The 23841-nt window shown below is 42.4% G+C and overlaps 1 protein-coding gene across 1 annotated transcript; it reads left to right on the top strand.

The window, feature by feature from the left end:
- Positions 1–8778: 8778 nt before the first annotated feature.
- LOC115827723 (GRAM domain-containing protein 2B) lies at positions 8779–17522 on the top strand. Its single transcript, XM_030791632.1, has 13 exons — positions 8779–8834; positions 9602–9751; positions 9975–10035; positions 10159–10231; positions 10657–10760; positions 10940–11038; positions 12913–12984; positions 13121–13189; positions 13284–13380; positions 15390–15470; positions 15603–15702; positions 16177–16284; positions 16581–17522. Exons 1-13 carry the CDS (start codon positions 8779–8781, stop codon positions 16594–16596), a joined length of 1086 nt encoding a protein of 361 aa, XP_030647492.1. The 3' UTR covers positions 16597–17522.
- The last annotated feature ends 6319 nt before the right edge of the window (positions 17523–23841 follow it).

Genomic DNA, 23841 nt, shown 5'->3' with positions numbered 1-23841 from the left:
AGTAACTTCTGATCGTGCTGAACTGCCAAAGATATTTGTTGACACAGCGTTTGTTCAACTGGGTGGTTGTGCTGTCGTCTCTGTTCTACAGTCAGTATTTAGTTCCTGTAATTCGAGTCAGTCTGTGAGTTTAACTCCTTCTAATTCTACTCTACTAAAACGGTTTATTGTTTAGTCTGAGATTGATTCGGCTGTTAAATGCATTTATGGCAGATTATTTTGCGAAAACATTTGCTGCTGAAATATTATTATTATTATTATTATTATTATTATTATTATTAAAGACCTATACCGCGGAACATTTAGTTTAGATGGAATGATACCACGTGAATGAGCCTCATGATAAGAGATCATGTGCATGGTAAAAATTTACAAACACTTAGACAATATGAATCTGGCATAACACACTGCAATCTACAGCTGTCGACACCCCACCCATCACAAACTAATTTCAGAGCACGAGGATTCAGGCGTCTCCCATAAAAGGAAATGGGTGGATCAAGAATTTGAGAGCCACGCTGTGATTGAAAGACTACACTGACATGACTAGTTTTCCTCACGCCCAAACGTTCCCTGATTGGTTGCCAGACTTGGTCCGATTCAGTCTCGTTTTCCAAATTAGCATAGGCGGAATGGAGTACTAGAGAGAGAAGAAGAAGAAGAAGAAACAAAACCGAGGAGAATCGCTGGGTAGATGTATTCTTAGTGTTAATCGAGCTCCGATTGAGGGAAGAATGCTCGAAAACAAAAGAGAGAGACTGAAAACATTTTTAAGAAAAATAGACGAAAAGGCCATCTTCAGAATTAAACACTTCATGAAAGAAAGGTAAGAAGCTTCAGTTAATCCTAGCCAAACCGTTATCTGTATAGAGGTGTTCAGTGAGATGCTAGTTATGCTAGTAAGCCCGGCAGCCAGCCAGCCATTTCTTTAACAGTAACGCTTGACTAACTGAATTCATGAAACGAGGTTGAGCATATAAGATTGCCATTAACCACAAAAATGTACTGTGATTATTCCTTGACGTGAAACACTGGATAACAGTGTCAAGGCTGCATTGAAATGCTAGTTAATGCTAACCAGCTTTAGGAAGATACCCACATTAGCATGCCTGTTCGAGCATGGTGCCATTTGCTATCCTGTGGTCTTGATAAAAACGGGTGGAGAGCTGAAAATGATGCCCATCGTAAACATTTAGTGTTGTACGGCCTTTTTACTCTCTGTCTTGTCGGGAGCATTTGACACTTGTCAGAAACATATTGTCAGGGAGCTTTTGTTGTTGAAAGAGCTATGATTAAAATATCTGTGGGGAAAATGGATGTTATGGATCCTGTGCCCAAGAAATGGACTGTACATCCTGCCCTAATTGCCAACACGTCGCCCTTAGTGTCTGATGCTTGTTTGTGTTGATAAAGGCTTATCTCGCGTAGACTGTATCACCTCACACGTATACGTTATTATACGTTATTGCTGCAATAAAATTATGGGGTTCGTTATTGTCTTACAATGTAACAGTCTTCCTACTGTAGATTTAAATATTGTAGCAAGACGTATTTTTCATATGTTGACCGTTCACCATCACTGTCGTGTTTTAAGTTAGCATCCCTGTCCTAAATCGTTGTTCCTAATCCTGTTATTCTGCCTATTAAGAGATGACATTACATCATTAATTCCTCTATATGGGTCAGATTGACTGTTATTCCTTTAGTCCGTGGGATGAGCATGGTCTCAGAATATTCTCTACAGAGTGTGATGTCATCGGAAACATTCAGGGACACAAGGAGTATGTTGTCTTGTGAGATCTATTTTTACCAACCGTGGGTTATTTGCAGGTGGTTGGTCTGCCAGGTGCATTAAGCTCTGTAGCTTTCCTGTTCCAATAGGAGTCAAGTTACACTGTCCAATCCCTGGAAATGACTGGGCCAGATTGAGACCTTAACAAGTGATCTCCCCCCAGAGCTGGTCGTGCCACTTCATCAGATACTTCAGTTATCGTTTTCTTCTTATCCAGCAGGAAGGTGTGGAATGTACCGACAGGGTTGGTTTTTTTTTTTTGTACCCTTAGGACAAGTAAAGCATGGTGCTGAGAGAAAGTCTAGTACTTTTGAGGGGGGGGGGGGCGTTGTTTGTTTTGTTTGATTAGTTCATTTTTTGAGGAGGAGGGCTTGAACTGGGTCGGACTTCAACTCAGGGTCCAGAAAGCTGCTTTCAGGAAGCAGGACATGGGAAAAACTGGTATACGTTTAGCCTAATTGCATAGTAACACAAGTAACTTCAAAGACACTGATCCACATCTGGAGCCCTGAGGTTATGGTCAAAGAAGCATGTGTGTTGTGTCGCCTCTCATCAGTGTGCTAATGATTTCTCTCCAAGGTGTTGGTGCCCAAAGTTCAAGTTATTTTCTTTGACTGTGGTATTTCTGCCCTTTACTGTGGTTTAGTGAATTCCATATGTGACTTATAATAAGTAGGCTATATCTTTTCAAAAATGTGTCTCTGCTTACAAAGTTTTATTTCTGTTTATGCAGAGCCTAGCTTTACATCCGAGGGACGCCGGTGCTGCAGTACTAGATTAGTGTTTTAGAAAGGCACAGATCTCACTTTATTCAATTTCAACGGCATTTCAAAACAAGGATTAATTCTATCCCTGGGGCAACTTTTTTTTTTTTTTTTACTCAGAAACTCAAATCAGAATTCAGAGGTTAATCCACAACCGGTCTGAATCCTTGTCAGAGAAATAAGCCCTGTTGGGTTCAAACTTAAGACTTTACAGAATGCCATTTAGTGAATGACAAATTATGTGCTCATCTGCCAAGCTAACCCCTCTGTGCACTGTCCTTGTGGAGAAGTATAGAATCCCCTCAGTATCATGTGAGACTCAGGTGGAAATTCCAGCAAACCTATTCGTGATTGCTCTGAGCCATTTGGAAAGAAAGGCTAGCTGTGTGCGGACAGCCCCGGCGAAGAAGACAGCTCGACGCGTCCGGCCCACATGACCCACACAAACGAAGTCTCTGTTAAAGCTGGAACCTTGCAGCGGGTGACACGTTGTTTTTCGCCCACGGCGATTGGCCATCGGGAATGAGCTGACTGTTTTGTTTTGTGTTCAAACACAAACCACAGCCTATTTTATTCCCCATATTTCTTACACTGAGCTCCAGGGCTTGTTTGAGCAGCTTTTTTAAAGAAAGAAAGAAAGAAAGAAAGAAAGATAGCTCTTCTGGTGTATGTAGACTTATGTCATTCATGTTAGATATAACAGGCTGTTCAAAAAAAGAGAGAGAGAGAGACTACATGGTCTGTAATGACGTGGCATTTACCTTTACTTTTTGTGTGAAAGACTTTAATGTTTACTTTTGCCTAATCCATTTTGAAATATTTGAGCACATGCATAACCAACAGGCATTTCGTAACATAGTTTGGGTAAAACTGTGAATTTAATGTGAGCATTATGAAAAGGAAATATTTGTTTATGATGGGCATTGCCCGGTCATACTGTAGTCTTATAAAGGCATGCACAGTTTTCAGTTTGATCTGTTCAAAGCCCACCTTTGTTCCTCTCATTCAAACTGATGACGTTTTAGGGAATCATGAATGTGAAACAGAACAAGCATTATTATTTTGTGTAGTTTCCAGGACTGCCTGTTGGAATTTTAACTTTTTGACTTTCGGCCTCAGTTCTCATTTTGAAATGAACGAGAGTCACTTTCAGTTTTACGAAAGCCCGGTTTAGACAGAGCATCACAGCCCACTTCCTTTCAAAATGGCATTGCTGTACGGTTACAGGAAATTTACACATCTTGATAACAGGGGATTGCCTGACTTACCAGATCTACATATTGCCTGCATGGCAATATTTGCTAGAACATTTTGTAATATTTCAACTTCCTGGTTGATGATTCAAAGCTTATATGGACAGGAACTCCAGCTTGGCATGTCTAACAGGTTGTGTCCATAGGGGAGTCGGCAACACAAGTGTCCAACTTGTGTAAGGAGTTATAACCGCAGCACCGACCCCCCCCCCCAACCCCCTCCACAACCTCCACATGGCCTTTGGCTCATGCAATAATGTAAACGGAGCCCCCAGTGTTGATATCCGCTTATGCTTGTACAGCCGAATAACGGTATGTTCTTTTGCCGGACACACATATTCGATATCTCTCTCGCCCGGCATGTTGACCAGCTTGGACGATAACCCAGTCGTCAATGAGGGGCCCCCGATGAGAACTGAAGTGAAAAATCTCCCAGCTCTCAAACTGGTGTCTTACTGTTCGGAGTAATTAGGCTGACTTTATTTCTAGGGAAAATGTGGTTACTTAGATGCTTCTCCTTTTAAAACCCACCCATTTACTTGAGTCATGATCATTCATTACCTCAGGCTGGACTTGCCACAGTTGTAACCACGCGGCGTAGGCCTGAATGAATGACACAATCTGACGTGCAGTCTGGAGGTCAAGAATCAGTTGGATAATCAGGTCTAGAGTCAGTGGAACAATGGCTGTTCGTTTTGGCCAGCGCTACAGATTACATCACGTCCATCACGAAAACAGGCGTCATTCAGCATCGATCTGAGGCTCTGTTATCCGGGAAGCTGAAGACGTGATGACTGAGTCTTCAGCGAGCCATAAGGAGATGACTAATATTCCACAGACTCCATTAGCGGCTTCCCACGCAAGACTTCCCTGTGCGGCAGTCCAGCGTCTGCTGTGAGCGTCTTCTGTCATTCCTCATGAAAATGACTAATGCTCATTGGTTCGCTGACAGCCATCTCAGCCTTCGCTATCAAAGACATTTCCTGAGAGTTTTATCTCCTTCGAGATACCCTTTGTGACATATTCCTGTGACCGGCTCCTTACTGTTGACTGGTCTATACCTTGTACCCACTCTGTAGGGTGTTTTTATGTCCCCTGAGCTTGGCTTTGTTGTCATTGAAATGAGAAGGAAGGGGGCAGCAAGTTACTTTTACCACCACCTACTGCTCTAAGCTCAGGGCCCTGTTTCCAAGGAAACAGTAGCTGATACATTGGTGGAAATGAGCTGAGTGGGAAAGGAATGTCTAGAGAGCCAAGTCTCTCTCTCTCTCTCTCTCTCTCTCTCTCTCTCTCTCTCTCTCTCTCTCTCTCTCTCTCTCTCTCTCTCTCTGCCTGTTTCTGGTTATCTGTGCTTGTGTTGCTGCTCAGCTGTGCTTGTGTGAAACATAGCTGTAATAAAGGAGACCTTTAGACCTGGACCGCCTGCTGCCCCTGAGGCCAGAGGCAAGGACTGGAGGCAAACACATTAGCACTGTGTCTAGACTTGAGCACAGTCAGACAGAAATCTGCTTGTAATGGAGAGCAGGAGAAGCGTATGCCAGATGGAGACAGCTGACCCTCCTCTGTTGGAGGACGTGGACAGGTATGTCAAGAGTGTGCTCTGGTCTCCTGTGTATTCATGCAGTTAAGCTCACGAGGCACAGTAATAACTCGTAGTTCGTTTGGTCTGCGTTTGATCTATGTCCGTATCTGTCTATATCCATCTCTCTCTCTCTCTCCCTTCTCTCTCTCTCTCTCATGTCTCATATGTATATATATATGTGTGTGTGTGTGTGTGTGTGTGTCCAAACACAAGCTGCATGAAGTAGGAATAAAAAAAAAGAAAATAAGATTTGTCGCTCCTGTGCTTGCACACAGATGTCAGTTAATCTGGGATTAAAATCAGTACACTTCTCTCCTTGCATTGTATCTGCTCTCAGATTAAAATCACCTCTGTAATGCACTCGGTGCATCTTTGCACGGTTTCTGTTAAAGTCACATAGCTGAATACAGAGAAGTGCGTCTGTTCTCAGCATTGACTTAGTCAAAGTGAGGGGGGAGCCATCAGCTTCTCAGCACACGGGAAGTGTTCTGAAATTCAATGCCCACGTCCTAGTTGTGCATAAACCACAGTAAGAAGTTTTCCCTGTTTGTGTTGTGAGGCAAAGTGAAGTATAATGAGTCGGTTGAAATGTAAAAGGTTGGCAGGCATTGAAAGCTAATTGGGATTTTCTGCATCGTCAGAAAGTAGCAGAATTTACACGCTGTTCAGCGCTGACACTTTGCCCTTGTTGTGGTATGCTCCCTTGTCACGATATAACTCTAAACGACTGACCTCTTAAAGACTAACTTAGAGGTCATTTATTAGCACGTCCTTTGTTGCGTTGCCAAACAGCTCAGTCAGCACCTCCCAGCCCACTGGAAGACAGCGTCTTCCAACTCTTTTGAATAAACCGTGCTGAACATGTAATAGTCCTGTACACATTGTCCACCCCCAGGCATGCAAAAGGGTGTCCACCAGTCATCAAAGGGATTGCTACTACACTTATGAAAATAGGGGCTCAGAGATAATTCTGTCTCTTTCCTTTTGCATGTCAGGAACACAACGCGCTTTTGACCTTTGGTGATGTCGTTACATGAATTTCGTAACTATGTTACCGCTGTCTGATACTACAAATTTATCGTGCTTGTCAGATGAGTTGAAAAGTGCTGACAGGTTAGCCTGTCAGTTTTATTCGAGCATGTCGTGTATTATTTTGGAGCACTAATGCTTGTGAGCGGAGAAATTAAATGTATTTTTTTTTTTTTTTTTTGCAGCGTTTTTTATTCGGTCAGACGAAGACTAAGCGCCGAGCTCTGCATTGAGTATAACTGGTTGGTTTGGCGTTACAGTCAATGACTGACGTTCTGTCCCCTTTTCTCCACAGTACATGTGAGACACGCAGAGACAGACCTGCTTTTGCCGTGACGTCTGTGACACGCTGAAAACTGATCAGTTTGAATCAGCAACATGTGTAAAATAAATAAATCCAATGATACGAGAAAGCGGTTTGGACAGTTTCGCGAAGTTCACGGGCTTCTCGCTCGGTTTGTAACGATTCCTATCCAATATTAGAATGCACATTGTGTGGCCACATATTTCTCAGGGTTTTTTTTGTTTTGTTTCGTTTTGTTTTTTAACATTCTCGAAATACTGGAAATGTAAGCTGCCGTGCGTCCTCACGCCATCCCCCCCCCCGTCTGACTGGCACTGAACACACATCCTTTGAAAGAGCGCATGCAATGGGAAGGCCTGCAGAATGTATTTGCTTTAGGCCAATCCACTCCATTGTCTCACAGAAAATGTCAACACGAAAGTGAAAATGCACAAAAGAATTTTTCTTTTTTAGAAGTCTAATCCACTCTCTCGCTCTCTCTCTCTTCTCTTCTTTTGTGCATGTTAGTTTAGATGCATTATTGTGATAGCGTAGTTCTCAGAGTGCATACTTCTTCTGCAGATTTTCAGACTGGTCAGTCACAATTTGTGATTCATTTGACAATATGATTATATCTGTGGCCAAAGGTAAGTTGTTGTAATTCCGAGTGTTGAGTCCTGGACAAAGTCGAACTGTCTGTCTTATGATCTTCCAAGCAACTCCAGCCAACTTCCACCAACTTTTTTTCCACACATGATTGTCTGTCTGATAAGCATTTAACGTCATTGTCAATGCAATGGGAAAGATTTAACAAGACTTAATCAACACATTCCAATTTAGATCTCAATGTTATATCCTATTTAGTGTTATTCTCTGTGTCTGACACTCTTTTCTCATATTTCTGATTTCTGCGTGTTTGTTCTCATAACCCTAAGCTGTCAGTCATTAGCATGTAATGGTTATCCTTTTAGGAATCTGTGCTATGCTAACTTTGAAGAGCATTCCTGGATGGTTCTGAAGAAAAGGACTAATCCTCGAACCATTGCACCTTTCAGAAACGAGTTAGATCAGATAAAACTATCAAGATATCGAAAAAGTAGTCAGCATGTCTGATTATCGGATGTACGATAAACTGGTTTTGACAGGCATCACTGCCTCTCCTTTGTAAATAACTTCTAAAAGCAGTACAGGAAAGCAAACCACGTTGAAAACATTTTGAGAAGAAACTATAATGGTACACCGTGGTTGGATCTCAGGGCCAAGGACGTGACATTGACTAGTGAACTTACTGGTCTGAGCATGTTCAAGGACAGTTAAGGAAAGGGTACAGGAAGTTTAGACTCCTGTCTCTTCCCATACTGATTTTTTTTTTTTCCCTAAAAGCCTCAGAGGATGTAAATCGGTTTGTCATCACTATGCCCCATGCAGAAGTAAGGTTGTGCGGTTCTCTTTTCAAAGGCCACGTTGAAAAGTGAGATTTTTTTTTTTTTTTTTACACTGCACTGCAAGTCAGCATTTTTATACGTGTGTGTATGTATGTGTGTGTGTATGTATATATGTGTGTGTGTGTGTGTGTGTGTGTGTGTGTGTGTATAGATAGATAGATAGATATAAATAATTTTGGGATTGAGAGCAATTTCAATTTTCTTTATCGGTTCAGGATTTTCTGATGAGGAATCTGAATAAAAGGGTTTGGCCCTTTTGTTCGTGTTCTTACCTGCCTTCCACACGGCTGCCTTTGTTTACACTGCTTACATTCCGCAGAGGCGTTCCATGACATCACTCAGGGTAAAGTCACACCATTTTGCCACAAACCCACCTCCTTTAGGAATTTGCATTTGTAGAAAGGAAATAGACTAGCTTTCACCTGGACTTGGAAACCACAAATTCAGAGAAAGACGGCAAGAACTGTGGTTTATCTGGTCAGAAGAAAGTGTTTGTTTTCTCTTCCGAGTCAGATCAGAGATTATCTTCAGGATGGTGCTAATCCAAATGGTTTTGTAAGTCTGAACTAAGGAGGGTCATGGCTTGAGGCCATTTCTCACACTCGTCGTTACTGAAAAGGATTACTTGCTATGAGTAGATCCCTGAGTTTACGGTTATCAAGAAGACAAAAGAATAATGTGTACAGGTAAGGGAGTACTCCTCATCGAAAAGAATTTGTTAAATGTTGAATTTTGAAGTTATTTTTTTAGGTACGCATCATGAATAGTTGTGAAGAACAGACACGTGTTAAATCTGAAACGGTTTAAGCCGCCTTCATCAAATTTGAGGATTTCTGTTACCGATCATCTGATTTCACAAAAAATACACTTACACTTTTTTTTTCTTTTCTTTTTTGTCCTCTGGCGTTTTACCATCATGGGATGCGTTGATGCATTATCACCTGCACTTAGATAATGACCTGTGTCACTCAGGGGAAAAAAAGGAACTATTTGCAAGTCGTAAAGATAAGCCGAGTGGTGGTCATCTGTCTCCAGCTTTGAAAGCGTTGGATTATGAAACGTTTAAACTAGTTCTCCCCGTTTGCTCCCTGTGAAATTTTCCGTGGCGCCTGTCCTCTCCCACCTCCTGTCGTCGTAACAGACAGTGGAAATGGGATTTGTTTTTCCCGACATGATGTAAGATTTCAAAAGTCACCTCGACCGTATCCGTGAAGCCGCTCCTTTATCAGGAGTAACCTTTGAGGCGGTAGACTGTCAAATTGAAACAGCCGTGGTATTGTAGAGTGGCAGTTGGCTAAATCAAACATGTTTTATGAGGCTTTATCTCTCTCATGTTGCTCTGCCGTGTGAGAAGATGAATGTGACGTTTTATAATTACTTACACTGAACACATTACATTAAGACAACACCAAAGAGACACACTCAAGTGCTTCTTTTACTGCTCTCCTTACAGCTACACAGTGGACACAACGGGGCTTCCCGTTAAAGTGAAGAAAGGGAAGACAAAAAAGAAACTGGAGCCCAGAAAAGCTTACAGTTTAGAGGAGGCCCAACTGGAGATCCAGCAGCAGTCCAGAAACTTGAGCAGGCAGGTCCCGCTCAGGTAAAAATAGAAACTATTCTCTTAATATGTTCTTAGCCGCATAAAAATACACTGGTGTATACACAAATGGTAATGACAGAAAAGATTTAAATGCTGCTTTTGATGTCTGTGTTTAAGGGTAATTATAACGTTCAGAAGTCTCTGTGTTTAGTCTAGGCCACGGCATAACAAACAGATCTGACAGACAGATTCATTTGAGCTGCTGGCTTTTTTCCCTCCGTAGATCTCAAACGTTTGATGCTGACCGGACGCTCGAAAGGACGGACAGCATCAGCTCACGAAGTGTACGTACTATCCCTCGTGTCATTTGCGATCTTAACTATTACGGTACTCTGTCTGTACTGGCCTCTCAGGCACGTCTTCAAGTCTCACCATGTTTCTGAACCTTGTCTCTGTCTCCTCTACAGAGTTTTATAAAGCACAATAAAACATTCCATAAACTGTTCCCAGATCTACCTGAAAGTGAGGACCTATTACACGGTAAGCGGAGATGTATAAATATCGTGTTCTTCATCTCTTAATCAGTTGTTTAGTCATTGTTGTTGTCGTACTCCTCCTGATTGATAAGCATGTGCTATCGTGGGATACATATTTAATACAGTAGAGTTGCTCAAGTTGCTTGTTCCAGCTAGTCAAGGAGTCAGCCTTGACCTTTTACCTAGCTGGCAGCTCCTTTTTAAAAAGAGGTGAGGTTGTGGCGTAAGGTTTGCTGAGCTAGAGTAGCTGACGGTAAGGAAACGTTATTGTTATACGAAGGAAACGTAATTGCTGCTCCACTCCCCACCTTACAGGGCTTTGAAGGGCTTTTGTAACACAGCCTTCTATTCACAGTCTGTCTTCCGTTCTCTCTCTCCCCCTGGCTCTCTCTGTCTGTTTGTCTCTCTGTCTCTGTCTCTCTCTCTCAGCCTACATCTGTGCTCTGCAGAGGGAGGTGCCATACCACGGCAGACTGTATATTACAGAGCAGAACATCTGTTTCTACTCATCTGTGCTGCTCAAGGATACTAAGGTAACCGGCCCTTACTATTTTAGCCCATGTAGCTATGCATTAAACACAGTGCTGATCTGGCATAACGCAAACCCAACTTTAATGCTTGCTGACTGCTATGTTCAGCGCAGTTGGAGATGATTAATAAGTAAGAGTTTGGGTTTTTTTTTTTTTGTTGTTGCTGTTGTTGTTGAATATAGGTGGTGATTCCTGTCTCCAGCGTACACTTGCTGAAGAAGCAAAACACAGCCTTGCTGGTGCCAAACGCTCTGTCCATCCGTACCACAGGAGGAGAAAAGGTCAGCTAACCTTCTGTGTCATGTGATTATAGTCTTTTGCACACACACATACACACACACACACACCCACACCCACACTGCTCATCTCTCCCTCTCTCTCCTCTCTCTCTCTCTTTGCTCTCACACATGCACTCAGACAAGTATCCTTCTGAGTTATATCAGTCTCATAAAAAGATGAGGCTCTATTTTTGTCCAGCTTGTGATCTGCAGTGGTCTGTACATGTAGAGGACTATCATAACATCAGCGCCTTCTAGACATTCATAATTAGACTCTGGTCAAATAAAAAAGATATCAGATCATTGGGCCTCATTCACCAATACCTTCCTAAGTTTTTTCTTAAATCTGTTCTTGAGAAAGGTTCTAAGAAAAAGTCTACGCCAGATCCATGACGTGGCCTTAAACCGCAGAATTGTTCACATTCTTATAATGATGAATCCCATTGTCTTTGTAAACTGAAAGCACATGCCAGTTGCAGTGGCGTGCGCACACACAGAAATCTATGGAAGCCCATTTTGGCCATGTTTAAAAAAAAAAACGTTTGCTTGACTGCGACTTTATTTCGCGGAATTCCGACTTTATTTCTCGCAATTCCGACTTTATTTCTCACAACTCAGACTTTTTTCTCGCAATTCTGACTTTAGTTCTTGTAATTCTGAGTTCTTTTCTAACAACCAACAAGCTATCAATTATTTTGCACTAACATGTCAGCACTCGAATGTGAGTAAGTGTGCTTTTGAGGGTGTGTTGATTCTGTTCTTACCTAAGAAGAAATCTCAAATAAGAAAACACTTGTGAATGTCAGAGAACTGCAGGTTTTAAGAACAAATTTACAAATTCTTCTTAAGAATGGTTTGTGAATGAGGCCCACTGCGCTTTTAGGATGATTCGACCGTTTCCTGCCAGTCTGTAACACTAGCAGGGATGGTAGTGGCATTACCCTTGATACTGGAGCACTGGCATATACATCAGGGCAGTGTTATCCAAACCAGTGTGTGACTCTATGTCTCATGTGACTGTAAGCATGTGATCGATGATGTGTGAACCTTGATCATCTTCAAAACGAGGCTGAACTCATCACAATTACACGAGTCACGTTTAAGCAGACAACGACAGCATCACCATGACAGGCAAATAACAGAGTCACATGGTTACTTTATCTCTCTTCACTTCACTTTATGTTACTGAGTATCCCTCATTTTCAGTTAACAAGTGTATAAAATTGACCATTTCACTGTTTTAAGGAAATATAAGTTTTTTATAAGGCATCAGTCGGTTTAAATATGCTTAACGCTAGAAACAGGCTACTGCTTAAAATTTTTCAGAAATTACATTCACAAGCGGCTTTGCTGATGATTCTGTTCCCTTGAATGAATAATATGTCTAATTGCCTAACCACTCTTAATTACCTAACCAGACATTTTATTAACATATTTGCTCTCACTTGTTATCTGATGATTAACAAAAAAAAAAAGGATTTATTGTATAGTATTTAACGTACACAATGCTTTTCAAGGCCAACTTCTGACACATCTTTGGCTCTGCACTCTGTTTCTGTTTCTTCTCGGGTGTCTTTGAAATCTTATCTGGCTGCTCTAAACTGCATTGACCACTAGGTGTCAGTAGCATAAAATGTTGCACAGGACTTTTAGTAGAACCCAATGAATGGCTGGAAAGGGTCACTACTACACAATGTTTAGTTCCTCCCATTGCTTGTGGTTGGTTTAAATCTGCCTTTATATTAAGAGACAAACCACAGCAGTACCTTTTAAAGCCGAGGCTGAATTTGTCTGCTGTGTGATTTACAAGCAAAGCAAACAAAAGTGTTTCACCCACTAATATTTTGCTCTCCGATATTTTTGTTTTCTTTCTGCAGTATTTATTCGTGTCCCTTCGGAACAGGGAAGGCTGCTACAGACTTCTGCAAAGTGTTTGTTTCCAACTTGAGGTCAGCCTGTTCTCCCACTCATTTATTTTTGAATTGATGTCCACGTTTTCTCCTTCTTAGTCTTCCATAAACATCTGCAGGTTTTGTCATAACAAACGTATGCTAATTTAATGTCCGCGTATGTTCTTCTCCTCAGGATGGAAGTGCAAACAGCAGTCCCCTGTTCTCCTCAGCTGAAAATAGCTTTGATCAAAACAAACTCGCTGTAAGCCATTCAGACTATTTCTCTCTCTTTGAGCATTTTCAGTCTCTCTGTCTCTTCGCTGACGTAATGTGCTCTCCCGTCTGACTTTGCGCAGAACTCGAGTCAGTCCAGTCTGGAGGACTGCTATGATCAGTTGGACGGCGAAGATTCCAGCCTCCTACAGAGCTCTCCCTCTACTCGCCTCACCAGAGGTAAGCTCCCTCTCTCCTTCTGTAAGCTCCCTCTCTCCTTCTGTAAGCTCCCTCTCTCCGCCCAGATGCCTGGGTGTAGCTCTTGTTCTCTGCCCAGCTCTGAGGCTTTCTGCTCTTCAAATCAATAGCAGCAGCAGCAGCAAAGTCCCACAACAAGAATTGATCTCGAGGGGCCCTGCAACCCGTAGTGTTGGGGGGGTAGACTGTTGACAGTAAAGAGCGTAGTAATTATAAATGCGAGTTAGCAAGACGCTCCTATTTACGTGACTGTAAACCTCTCTCCCTTCCCCTCACCCGTTACATAAGCAAACCTTAACGCATGTATTCGCAAAGAGGAGTAGATATCTGGCTATCAAGTGATCAGCCCCAATAAATGTGAACATATAGCATTTCCTGCAGTTTTTACAAGCTCTGCACTTTCCTTTCCTCCTCCTATATCAGATTACAGTCAGATCCATGCATTGAAGCGTCTGTTTTTACAGCATTTTGAATTTTGTACCGGTGAATTTTGAATTTTTGTACTTCTGTGCTATAAAACATAGATGGTTAACAGTAAAGGGGATTCTCTGAAACTGGCATTTTGTAACAGCTTTCTTTACTCACTGCCATGGCGTCGTTAAGGGGTAGACGTCACTTTTGCTTAAGTCTCGGGAACATTTCCAGGATACACAGAGGTAAACGTGACGTCCAAAAATCCAAAACCTAATCTTTTGGAAACCACTGTTCCCGCCTCCTTCTGAAAAGGCAGAGCGGAGAGACAAGACCAGAATACGTGAGCCTAGTCCACTACTGTTCTTCTGCACTACTTCCAGTAAGCAGACAGAGTCTCTGTTTCTTTAAATTTCTGGTTTGGGTTAATTTAAAAAAAGCAAATCAGAGTCTTCCAACAGTCAGTCTCCAAGTCGGGGAGTTGGTGGAACTGGACTGGGTTTCAGTCACTCAGCCACATTTCCATGGTTATTTCTGTGTTCATTTCTTACTCCTACTCTTGCACTGTGTAGTCTGTTGACTTTTTATGTAGCTGTGTAATGGCCTGGTGTCATTTACTAATGAGGCCTTTACTTCTCCCTGAATTAGAGGCATCAGTAAATATTTGAGTGACTTTGGATGGCTCCTCTGGGCTGGACCCTTTTAGCTCTTTCAGAAATAGTGTTGGATCTGCAAGTACCTATAGAAATCCTGCCCCTCCAGCTCAAATATCTGACACAGATTATTAAAGGAGAGGTTAAACCACTCCTTCTGTGATTATACTGGTCCTCATCTATCCAAAAGGCATCGCAGCCTCCATCCTCATTATCAGCTCGGATGCATGCAATCTGTAATCTGAACTGGCTAGTATCCTTATACTCCATCCAGTCTTTACCCTCCCTCTGGATAAGTGATATGAAAGCCTCCCTCTCAGATGAGGGGAAATTTCCTTATTATTTTAAGGTATAATTGAAGCAGGTCTGAAGCAAAGACACTAATGATTCTCTCATGGACTTGTACCACTCCGGCGGGAAGCCGTCAGTACCTGATGACTGCTTAGCTGTTAAGCTCAATGTTGACAATTCAATTTTCAAAGTCGATTTCTTCACTTGTTATTGGTGAAATAAGTTAATCATTGTGTTTTGACTGAAGAGAGAGGAGCCCTAAAGAGTTCAAATACAGTTCAGTTGTGTCTCCATTAGCTTTATCTGGCCAGCTGTATGAAGATTTGTATTACGAATCCTTTCTTTCAGTGTACAGTATTTAGCCTTCAGAGTGTTTTACTCGGTCTGTCAAGATATATTGTAACTATATATATATATATATATATATGTATATGTGGTGGTTTCCCTTTTCGTTGTCACTTTTATATGAATACACTCCATTCTATAACCCATTCTTTTTAGTTTCTCATGTTAAACGCGGGATAAGTGGGTTTCTTGCCAAGATTAATATGAAGTAATCGGAACAATTGCTGAGAGCATGATATGAACAGAGTAGGTTTGTTTGTTTGTTTAAATGTCTGTTTGTATGTGTTACAGATGCACTCGCAAACGGCAACCACCCCACACTGAGGAGATCTCACAGAGAAGTGGATGAAAGCTCTGTGGAGGACTACTCAGGTACCACACATACACATGGACACAGAAACAGTTGTAAACTCACAACTTTTACGAAAACTATGTAACCTTACACATTTCTCTCCCCCCACCCCTTCTCTCTCTCTCTCTCTCTCTCTCTCTTTTTCTGTGTAGGTGCTTCATGGATGTGGAGTATGACAGGCAGGGCCCGCTCCCTCCTCATCCAGAGAGAAACCAGCAACCTCAACACTCTCCTTCTAATCTACCTGATTCTGTAAGTGACATTCAGTTAATGAAACCAGCCTTAAATGAACAAAACCAGGATTTTTAGTCCATGCAATGTCTGCTGGCCCAACAATAGAGAAGTGTAGAAGAACAAAAATAACCTCCTGTGGGAAAAAATGAAGGCCTTATCTCTTAGACATGTTGGTGGAAAGAGCACTCTACCTGTTTATTTCAGTATGCGTTTGTGGGTTTCCGGCGCGTATATCCATATATATGTGTATGAGGCAGATCAGATCTGAAACCTGAAATTAACGTAGGTTTGAGACTCAGATCAAAATGTCATTTCCTGTAAATGTCGATGACTGCTCAGTGAGCCGTGCAGAGGTGGGGCAGAAATATGTGGTGGCTTGAGTGGTTTAGTCTGTTCAGTGCAGGTGCCTGTATCCGTGAGTACTGATATGTGTGTGTGTGTGTGTGTGTGTGTGTGTGGAGACTTATTTGCCTTGCTCTTTTGCATTTTCAGGGTTGTTCTACTTTTACTCTCTTCTGGTTATATTGGTCTGCGTATTGTGGCTCTTGAAGAACAACTGACTTCTCTTGGAGCATTACCTGAATTCACACTACAGAGTGGGTAAGTTCTGATGCCCAGTGGACACGGGCTGGCCAGATTACTGCCACACCACGTCAGGTCATCTTATACTGAGTGGAACATAGTGAGACAGTGCTTTGTGCAGTGTTCACACAAACTGGTGCGGCGGCTATTATCTCAAGTTCAATCATCTCACAGTGTTTGTTTCACTTTAGATTCAAGTATTACGCTTCTTGTGGAAACAAGACTTGTTTAGAACACGATTTCTTCTCTGTCGTACATGATGAGGTACCAGACTGGCCGCTAACTGCTCACCATACTCATCTTTTCACCTCCAGGTATAAGGACACATAACCACTTCCGAAGAAAGAGTTGAAAAGACTGATCATCCTGAGGAACTGACACATCGCTTACTGAAAATCCACTAACAGAAAAAGACTCTCAGACTCTCTGGACCCTGCATGCAGAGGATGTTCCTGTCCTCATAGACTGTCATAGAGTGGTTTTGTTTGCTTGCTTGCTCGTTTGTTTTATAAAACAAAACATGGTTCATTTTATATCCCAGGACTCTCATAGACTTTCTCGCCTGTCGAGTTTTTCAGATTTGTTGAGAAGACCAAAGGGCTAGCTTTCAGTGAGCGTGTTTGGTTTCTGCGAGCGCAGACATGTCTCGACTCCAGATCACGGAATGCCAATGAACTCCCCCTGCAAGGGTTCAACTTACGTGCCAGCTTCCCTCCATATGTGTCCAAAAACAACCGGTTTGGTGCATAGGGGCAAAAAAAAAACAAAAAAACTGTTAAGGTGTAGTGATGGAGTCAAACAGCTCTTTCAACAAAATCAATACATTTCAGCCATATTCTGTGTTTAAACAGTTCTTTTGATTATGCTCCTTGGATTTGTGTCTATGCAGACAGCCCAGACGGTATGTCTCACTACGCACGCTGCTTTGTAGTGTTTAAGCTTCTTGTTCCATCAAAGCCTTTGTACCATAGAGCTGCCTTGTGTAATAACGAGGTATGTCTAATTTTATTCGTCTTCACGGACAGATTTTTTTGTCTCCCTCTGGGCACATCATGGCTAAAGCTTTAGGCCAAGCAAATGTCTGCTGGCAGTAAACTGATTTGAGCTCCTTTCTTAAAGATAGTTTTCTTGTCTCAGTTAGTCTAGCTGATGCAGCATTCACTCCTTGCTTTGGCATTATCAAAAAAAGAAACATTCATGAACCAATGCTCGGTGGTCAACCTCAAGTATTACTGGATGTATGCATAGTCAATGCACAAAAGAGTGTAATCAGGTTTTCAAAAAAAAAAAAAAAAACTTTTTTATAGGCTTTACCTTTTTTTGTTTACTTTGTTTGTTTTTGGTTTGTTTATTTGTTTATTCACGCAAATTTAATGCTACAGTGCTTTTTTTTTTTTTTTTTTGCTTTTTCTTTTTTCCTCCTCGTATTAATTGTCAAATATGCAAATATGTACCCAAAGAGGTAATGTCCTCTACAAGAATTGATGTCACTGTTGCTGATGCAATTTTTGCTGCTTCAGGTGAAACAAAAAAAGAAACAGAAAAAAACTGATTTCAGTGATGAGTAGCATGATATGACGGCCCATACATTCCTTCGAAGCAGTATAACCATCAGAGGCTTGGCAGTTGCCATTGGAGGGGAAGGAATGAGTTCTGTTTGTGCATGGATATTGTGTTCTGTCTCGACTGTAAATGATCCTTTGCGGAAACAGCGAGATGAGAGTAATGTAATTGTATAAAGAATATTGCACTTTAAAAAAAAAATGTGGCAGGATTGTTCCCAGGTGTGGCACATTAATGGCACATTAAACTGAATCAAGAGGAGAGGGAAACAATCGGCCACTGTTGACGATTGGGTGGTGCTAAAGCCTTTTACTCTCAGGGCTTTTTCTGCAACAATTCAGGTTTATGGCTGCTCCTTCAGCATTTCACAGCTATGTCTGAGTCCAAATGCATGGGCCCCGGAAAACTGTCATCTTTTCATGTATCTAATTATTCTGACATACTCTCAATCTCCAACTGATAATGCAGAGTCGACTGCTTGAATTTTCTGGACGCTTTTTTAACCTATGATGTTGATGCATGTTCGTGTGTTCCTTCCTTATATCCCATGTTTCTCACATAAGACCAGTTGCCACAGTGTAGGTATTCAGCATGTTAGCATTGCGAACATATTCATCGTCATCTACAGCCAGTCAGGACGGATCTGGTTAAACATTAACTGTCAATGAATGCCAAGTACCGGATGTCAGCTACTTTCCTGTGTGTGCCAGTGCACCTCATTTTGATTCATCTTCAAATAACTGCATTTTAAGTGTCCTGACTAACAGTTAATCATTTATGAGGAGGATTTTGTTTGTCGGTTTTTTTTTTTTTTTTTTTGCACTACTCAAGTGTTGTAAATAATCCTTTTTGTATCAGTGTAAATGTCCTTAATTCTCCCCTGGTCTATTTATTGCATTCTGTGTAATTCAAAGTAGTCTCTGTGAGACTGGCTTTGGTGTTGTCTGAAATAAACCAAATATTGGGGAAAACTATTTGGTTTGTCTATATCTTTCCCTCAACTCAAAGTTAAGCGTCAGCATAATCTCAGCGGAAAGGCTCCCTGCTGACCATTTTTGACATCTCAACCCTTCTCATACTTAAAATAGTTTTAGAATTTACATTATTTGAATACTGATGAAGGCAAGACAAAATGAATACAGCCATATTAGCTGGTAACATAAAGAAACAGGGCAGGCAAGAACCCAACTGTGGGTGCAGAGAATGTTTGGAACAAAAGTCACATACAGATAGAAAGTTACTGCCATAGTGCAGGAGTTATATACATAGTATATAATGAATATAATGAATATGCCACAATATAGAGTAGTAGTAGTAAGATTATCACTATTGTGAGGTGTGTATTGTGCAATAGAGTACATTGTCATTGTTACACATTGTGTAAAACGATAATACTAACTACATAGTGCAATTCTATACCAGATACCTGTGAAAAGGAGTGAGATAGATAGAAATAGTTATTGTCCATTATGCAATTGTCCATTGTGCAATCATTATGTTGAAGGAGGAGCAGCACAGGGCATCAGGCATCACTCTAACCCTTTGCTGCGGCAGAGAGGGTTAGAGTACAATTTGATGGTCATTGGCAGAAACGACCTTTTGTACCTCTCAGTGTAGCATTTGGGGGAGATCACCCTGCCGCTGAAGGTGCTCCTCAGTTTAACAAGCTCGTCATGGAGGGGATGGGAGTTTTTGTTCAGGATGCTCACCAGTTTCTTAAGCATCCTCCTCTCTGCCATCACCCCCAGCAAGTCTAGCTCAGTTCCACCTCCTATGTCAGAGCTGGCTTTCCCGACAAGCTTGTTCAGTCTGTTAGCATACCCAGCTTTCAGTCCACACTCCCAGCACACCACCATGTAGAAAATTGGCACTGGATACCACTGACTGATAAATATCTGCAGAATCCTGTTGCAGACATTGAAGGATCGTGGTCTCCTCAAGAAGCAGAGCCGACTCTGGCTCTTCTTGTAAAGAGCCTCTGTGTTCTTAGTCCACTCCAACCTGTCGTCCATGTGCACTCCAAGGTATATGTAGGAGTGGACTACCTCGACATCTTCGCCATGGATGGAGACAGGGGACAGGGTAGGCTTACTCCTGCGGAAGTACACAACCGGCTCCTTTGTCTTGCTGACGGTTCAGGCTGCACCACTCAACAAAGTTGTTTACCAGTCCTCTGTATTCTCCTGTTGCCTGCTGATACCCTACAATGGCAGAGTCATCAGAGAGCTTCTGAAGGTGGCATGACTCCAAGTTGTATCTGAAGTTGGAGGTGTACAGGGTGAACAGGAAGGGAGAGAGGACGGTCCCCTTGGGGGCCCCTGTGTTGTCTCTGATACACTGTTCCCCAGTCTCAGGTACTGTGGTCTGTTTGTCAGATAGTCCATTATCCAGGTCACAAGCGGAGCATCAACTCGCATGCTCTGGAGCTTGTCTCCCAGCAACACAGGCTGTATGGTGTTGAATGCACTGGAGAAGTCAAAGAACATGACTCACAGTGCTTCCAGCCTTGTCCAGATGAGAGTAGGCTCGGTGCAGCAGGTATATGATGGCATCCTCCACTCTCACATGTTCCTGGTAAGCAAACTGCAGGGGGTCCAGTGCTGGTCTGACCAGGGGTTTAAGGTGGGAGAGGATCAGCCTCTCCAGGGTCTTCATCACGTGTGATGTTAACTGGCCTGTAATCATTTAAGATCTTGGGGTACCCCTTCTAGGGCACAAGGACCAGACATGATGTTTTCCAAAGTGTGGGGACCCTTCCCAGGTCCAGGCTCAAATTAAAGATGTTTTGGAAGACACAACAGAGCTGTTCGGCACATCCCTTGAGCACCTCTGTGCTCATGCCTGCAGCTTTGCCTGAGTGGAGTCTTTCCAGTTGTCTTCTCACCTGGTCAGTTGTGATGGCTGAGTGGAGTGGTTAGGGGGGAGGAGCAGGAGGGACCTGAGAAAAGCTGGAGGGGGGCTGCATGGTGAATTGGGGAGGTGTGAATAGTCGAGGGGCTGGGGGGTGAGTGGGCAAGGGCTCCAGTGTCAAACCTGTTGAAAAACAGGTTTAACTCATCGGCCCTTGAAGCGCTGTCCTCTCTCATGGTCTGACTGTTGCCGGTGATTCTCCTCATACCGTTCCACACTTCCCTTGTGTTATTCTGTTGCAGCCTGTACTCCATCCACCTCCTGAGGGCGTCCTTGCCCTCCTTGATCTTAGCAGTCAGTGCTTTCTGGACCCTCTTAATCTCCTCCTGTCCCCAGCTCTGAAGGCCCTCTTTTTGTCATTAAGGAGGGCCTTTATGTCTCTGGTGATCCAGGGTTTGTTATTCGGGAAGCACTGTACTGTGCGGGTGGGATTGACATTGTCCACACAGAAGTTAGTAAAGCCCTTTGAGACTTCAGCTAGTAATATTGGGCTCCAAATAAACTTGAACTTTAACTTTAACTTACTGTGGTTTATGCACACCTAGGAGATGGGCTTTGAACTTCAGAACACTTCCTGTGTACTGAGGAGCTGATGGTCCCACCCCCACTCAGTCAACGCTAAGCACAGACCCACTTCTCTGTATTCAACTATGTGACTTAAATAGAAACCGTGCGAAGACTGAAGTGCACCGACTGCATTACAGAGGTGATTTTAATCTTGGGGGCAGAAACAGTGCAAGGAGAGAAGTGTACTGATTTTAAAAAGTGTTTGTACTATGGTGACCCAGGTCATATTTTCATTTTGCACGTCTCTGTTTGTTGTTGTGTCAGTGTATGTGGGTTTTTTTTATTATTATTATTTAAAATGTCAGCTGTCTTGCAAAGGTCCACTCGTTCTGCTACAAGTTAATACTGATCTGTATATTATGCAAGGGTTATATCATATTAATTTATCCACTGTAAAACATATCACTTAAATTCAACAAAAGCAAAATTTCAAATTCTACCAGTTGTAGTAATCTTTTGAAGGCTAACACCTACTACAACAAAGTTTTGATCTGTTTGTCATGCATGTGTGACACATTTCCCCAGTGCTTAACAGACGCTTTAAGTTTTAAACATCTGAACGTTGCGGTAAATGTAACTTGCTATAGCTGGGTTTACCTTCGTAGGTTATGCTGCCGTGACAGTTATTTTGTTCTCCGTCTCTAAGCTCAAACAACTGGTGCAGATTTTGCACTTTTTAGGCCAGAGATATAGTTGCTTTTTAACCACACATTCGCATACACAACCAGCTGCGTCATGAACATAATTGTTCACATACTTGCCTATGTACTACGCATGTTACTGGAAGATTTCACCAGAGGACACGCCAGGGAACTCAGACCGTATAGAGCTTCCAGATTTACATGATGTAAACAATAAACATGGCAGCACTTGAGGTGGTTAGTATTTGCTTAATTCTAAGATCAGGGCAGAAAAAGCAACAGCAGCACTTTCGTAGATGGTACATAAGGCCCCTATGTCAAGGACGTCGTGACAACGGCGAATATGTTTCTCTTTGTCTGCCAATGCGACAAACTGATGATGAGAAACACCGCCAGTAATTTCGAATGTTCGCCAAGACATTTGATGATTTGCTCTGTCTGATTAGCCTGCTTAATATACACCACAACACACAGAGTGAGCTAGTCAGTTCAGCAGAGCGGCTTGCCGTCACCCTCCTCTTTCTAACAACAGGCAGCAGCTACAAACTTAGATCAGCGACAGCTGGACGTATAGTCAAAGGAGTTCTATGGCCTGCTCTGAAGGATGAGGTTAGGGCTTTCCCCAGAGAAGATCAGTGGAAGCAGATCCACAAAGATTTCTGTTATAATGGAACCTTCCCAACTGTGTTGGGGCAATAGACCGTAAACACGTCAGAGTCCATGCCCCTGCCAACAGTGGAAGCTTCTTCTACAACTACAAATGATACTTCAGTTTTATCCTGATGGCTGTATGTGATGCCAGGTACAGGTTTACAGTTGTGGACACAGGGGCATATGGCCATGACAGTGATGCTGGGGTGTTTTCAAGAAGTCCCTTTTGATCCCAGCTTGTCCAGGGCAAGCTCTCCCTGCCACCTCCATTTGCTCTAGCTGGGAGTGAAGTCCTGAGCCCCCCTGTCTTTGTAGCAGATGAAGCCCTTCCACTGAAGTTCAACTTGATGCGACCATATTCAGTTGAGTTCGCATTACAGCCATATACTTCATTTTATTAGGTTTAATATGAAAAAATGAAATCTCATCACTTTTCATTATCTGTATAACAGGGAGCAATCTCACTCCTGAACAGTGGGTCTATAACTGCCGCCACTCCAGAGCAAGGCGGTGGGTTGAAAATGCACACCAAAATGCAGACACACCAAACGGATGCAAAATACGCGAGGCAGCCATCATACGCACACGAACACATAGTTAAAACCAACTATATCTCCGTACTTAGGCGGTCTCTTACGGGTGGGGGTGGGGGGGTGTCTGCGGGCGGGCTGGGTCGGGCGTTGCTCACCTAGAGCAATCATCTGCCCATCCAATGAAAACTCTGAAAAAAACCAAAAACACTGTTATAGCTATTTTTGTGAGCGCTCGTAGTTTTCTGTAATGTTGTCATTGGTCATCAAAAATGCACTGCTTTCCTATTGGCCATTTTGAAGTTATGGATGTGCTTAGTCAGTGCTCCTCCTTTACATTATTTCCAAACTAAACCACTTCTTCACACATACAGTACAGACATGGTTAAGTAAACTGCAAAACGTGTTTGTAACTCGCTGCTCTCAGCAATCCAATTAAAACTGTTAATACCTTTGATTCTTGTTTATTTTTTTTTCTCTTGTTCTTATAAGTTATGTTAGTAGTCTCGTATAGTTTCACAGTTGAGCTGGTACGATTTGCAAGCTGCTTGTTTCCTCTAAGTTACCACCAGCTCACTTGGTGGCTATTGGTTTAGTCATTACCCAGCTAGCTAGCCAGCTCCAGGCTAGCTATAGCTGATTTGTTGCTCTCAAGCACCCATTTGGACAAACTGTGAGAAGCTTTAGGAGAAGCAGGCTGATACCAGTCTTGA

The sequence above is a fragment of the Chanos chanos genome, chromosome 14 (genome assembly GCF_902362185.1).
Source record: "Chanos chanos chromosome 14, fChaCha1.1, whole genome shotgun sequence".
NCBI classification, from domain to species: domain Eukaryota; kingdom Metazoa; phylum Chordata; class Actinopteri; order Gonorynchiformes; family Chanidae; genus Chanos; species Chanos chanos.
Note: the sequence above shows the minus strand (reverse complement) of the source record. Positions and strands in the feature narration are given on the sequence as shown.

Bases quoted from the DNA above. Each gene is read 5' to 3' on its own strand.
- LOC115827723 (XM_030791632.1), top strand. From the start codon at position 8,779: ATGAGTAGATCCCTGAGTTTACGGTTATCAAGAAGACAAAAGAATAAT. The intron at 10,036-10,158 runs GTACGTACTATC...TCTCCTCTACAG, and splicing joins ACAGCATCAGCTCACGAAGT to AGTTTTATAAAGCACAATAA. The intron at 15,703-16,176 runs GTAAGTGACATT...TTGCATTTTCAG, and splicing joins CTTCTAATCTACCTGATTCT to GGTTGTTCTACTTTTACTCT.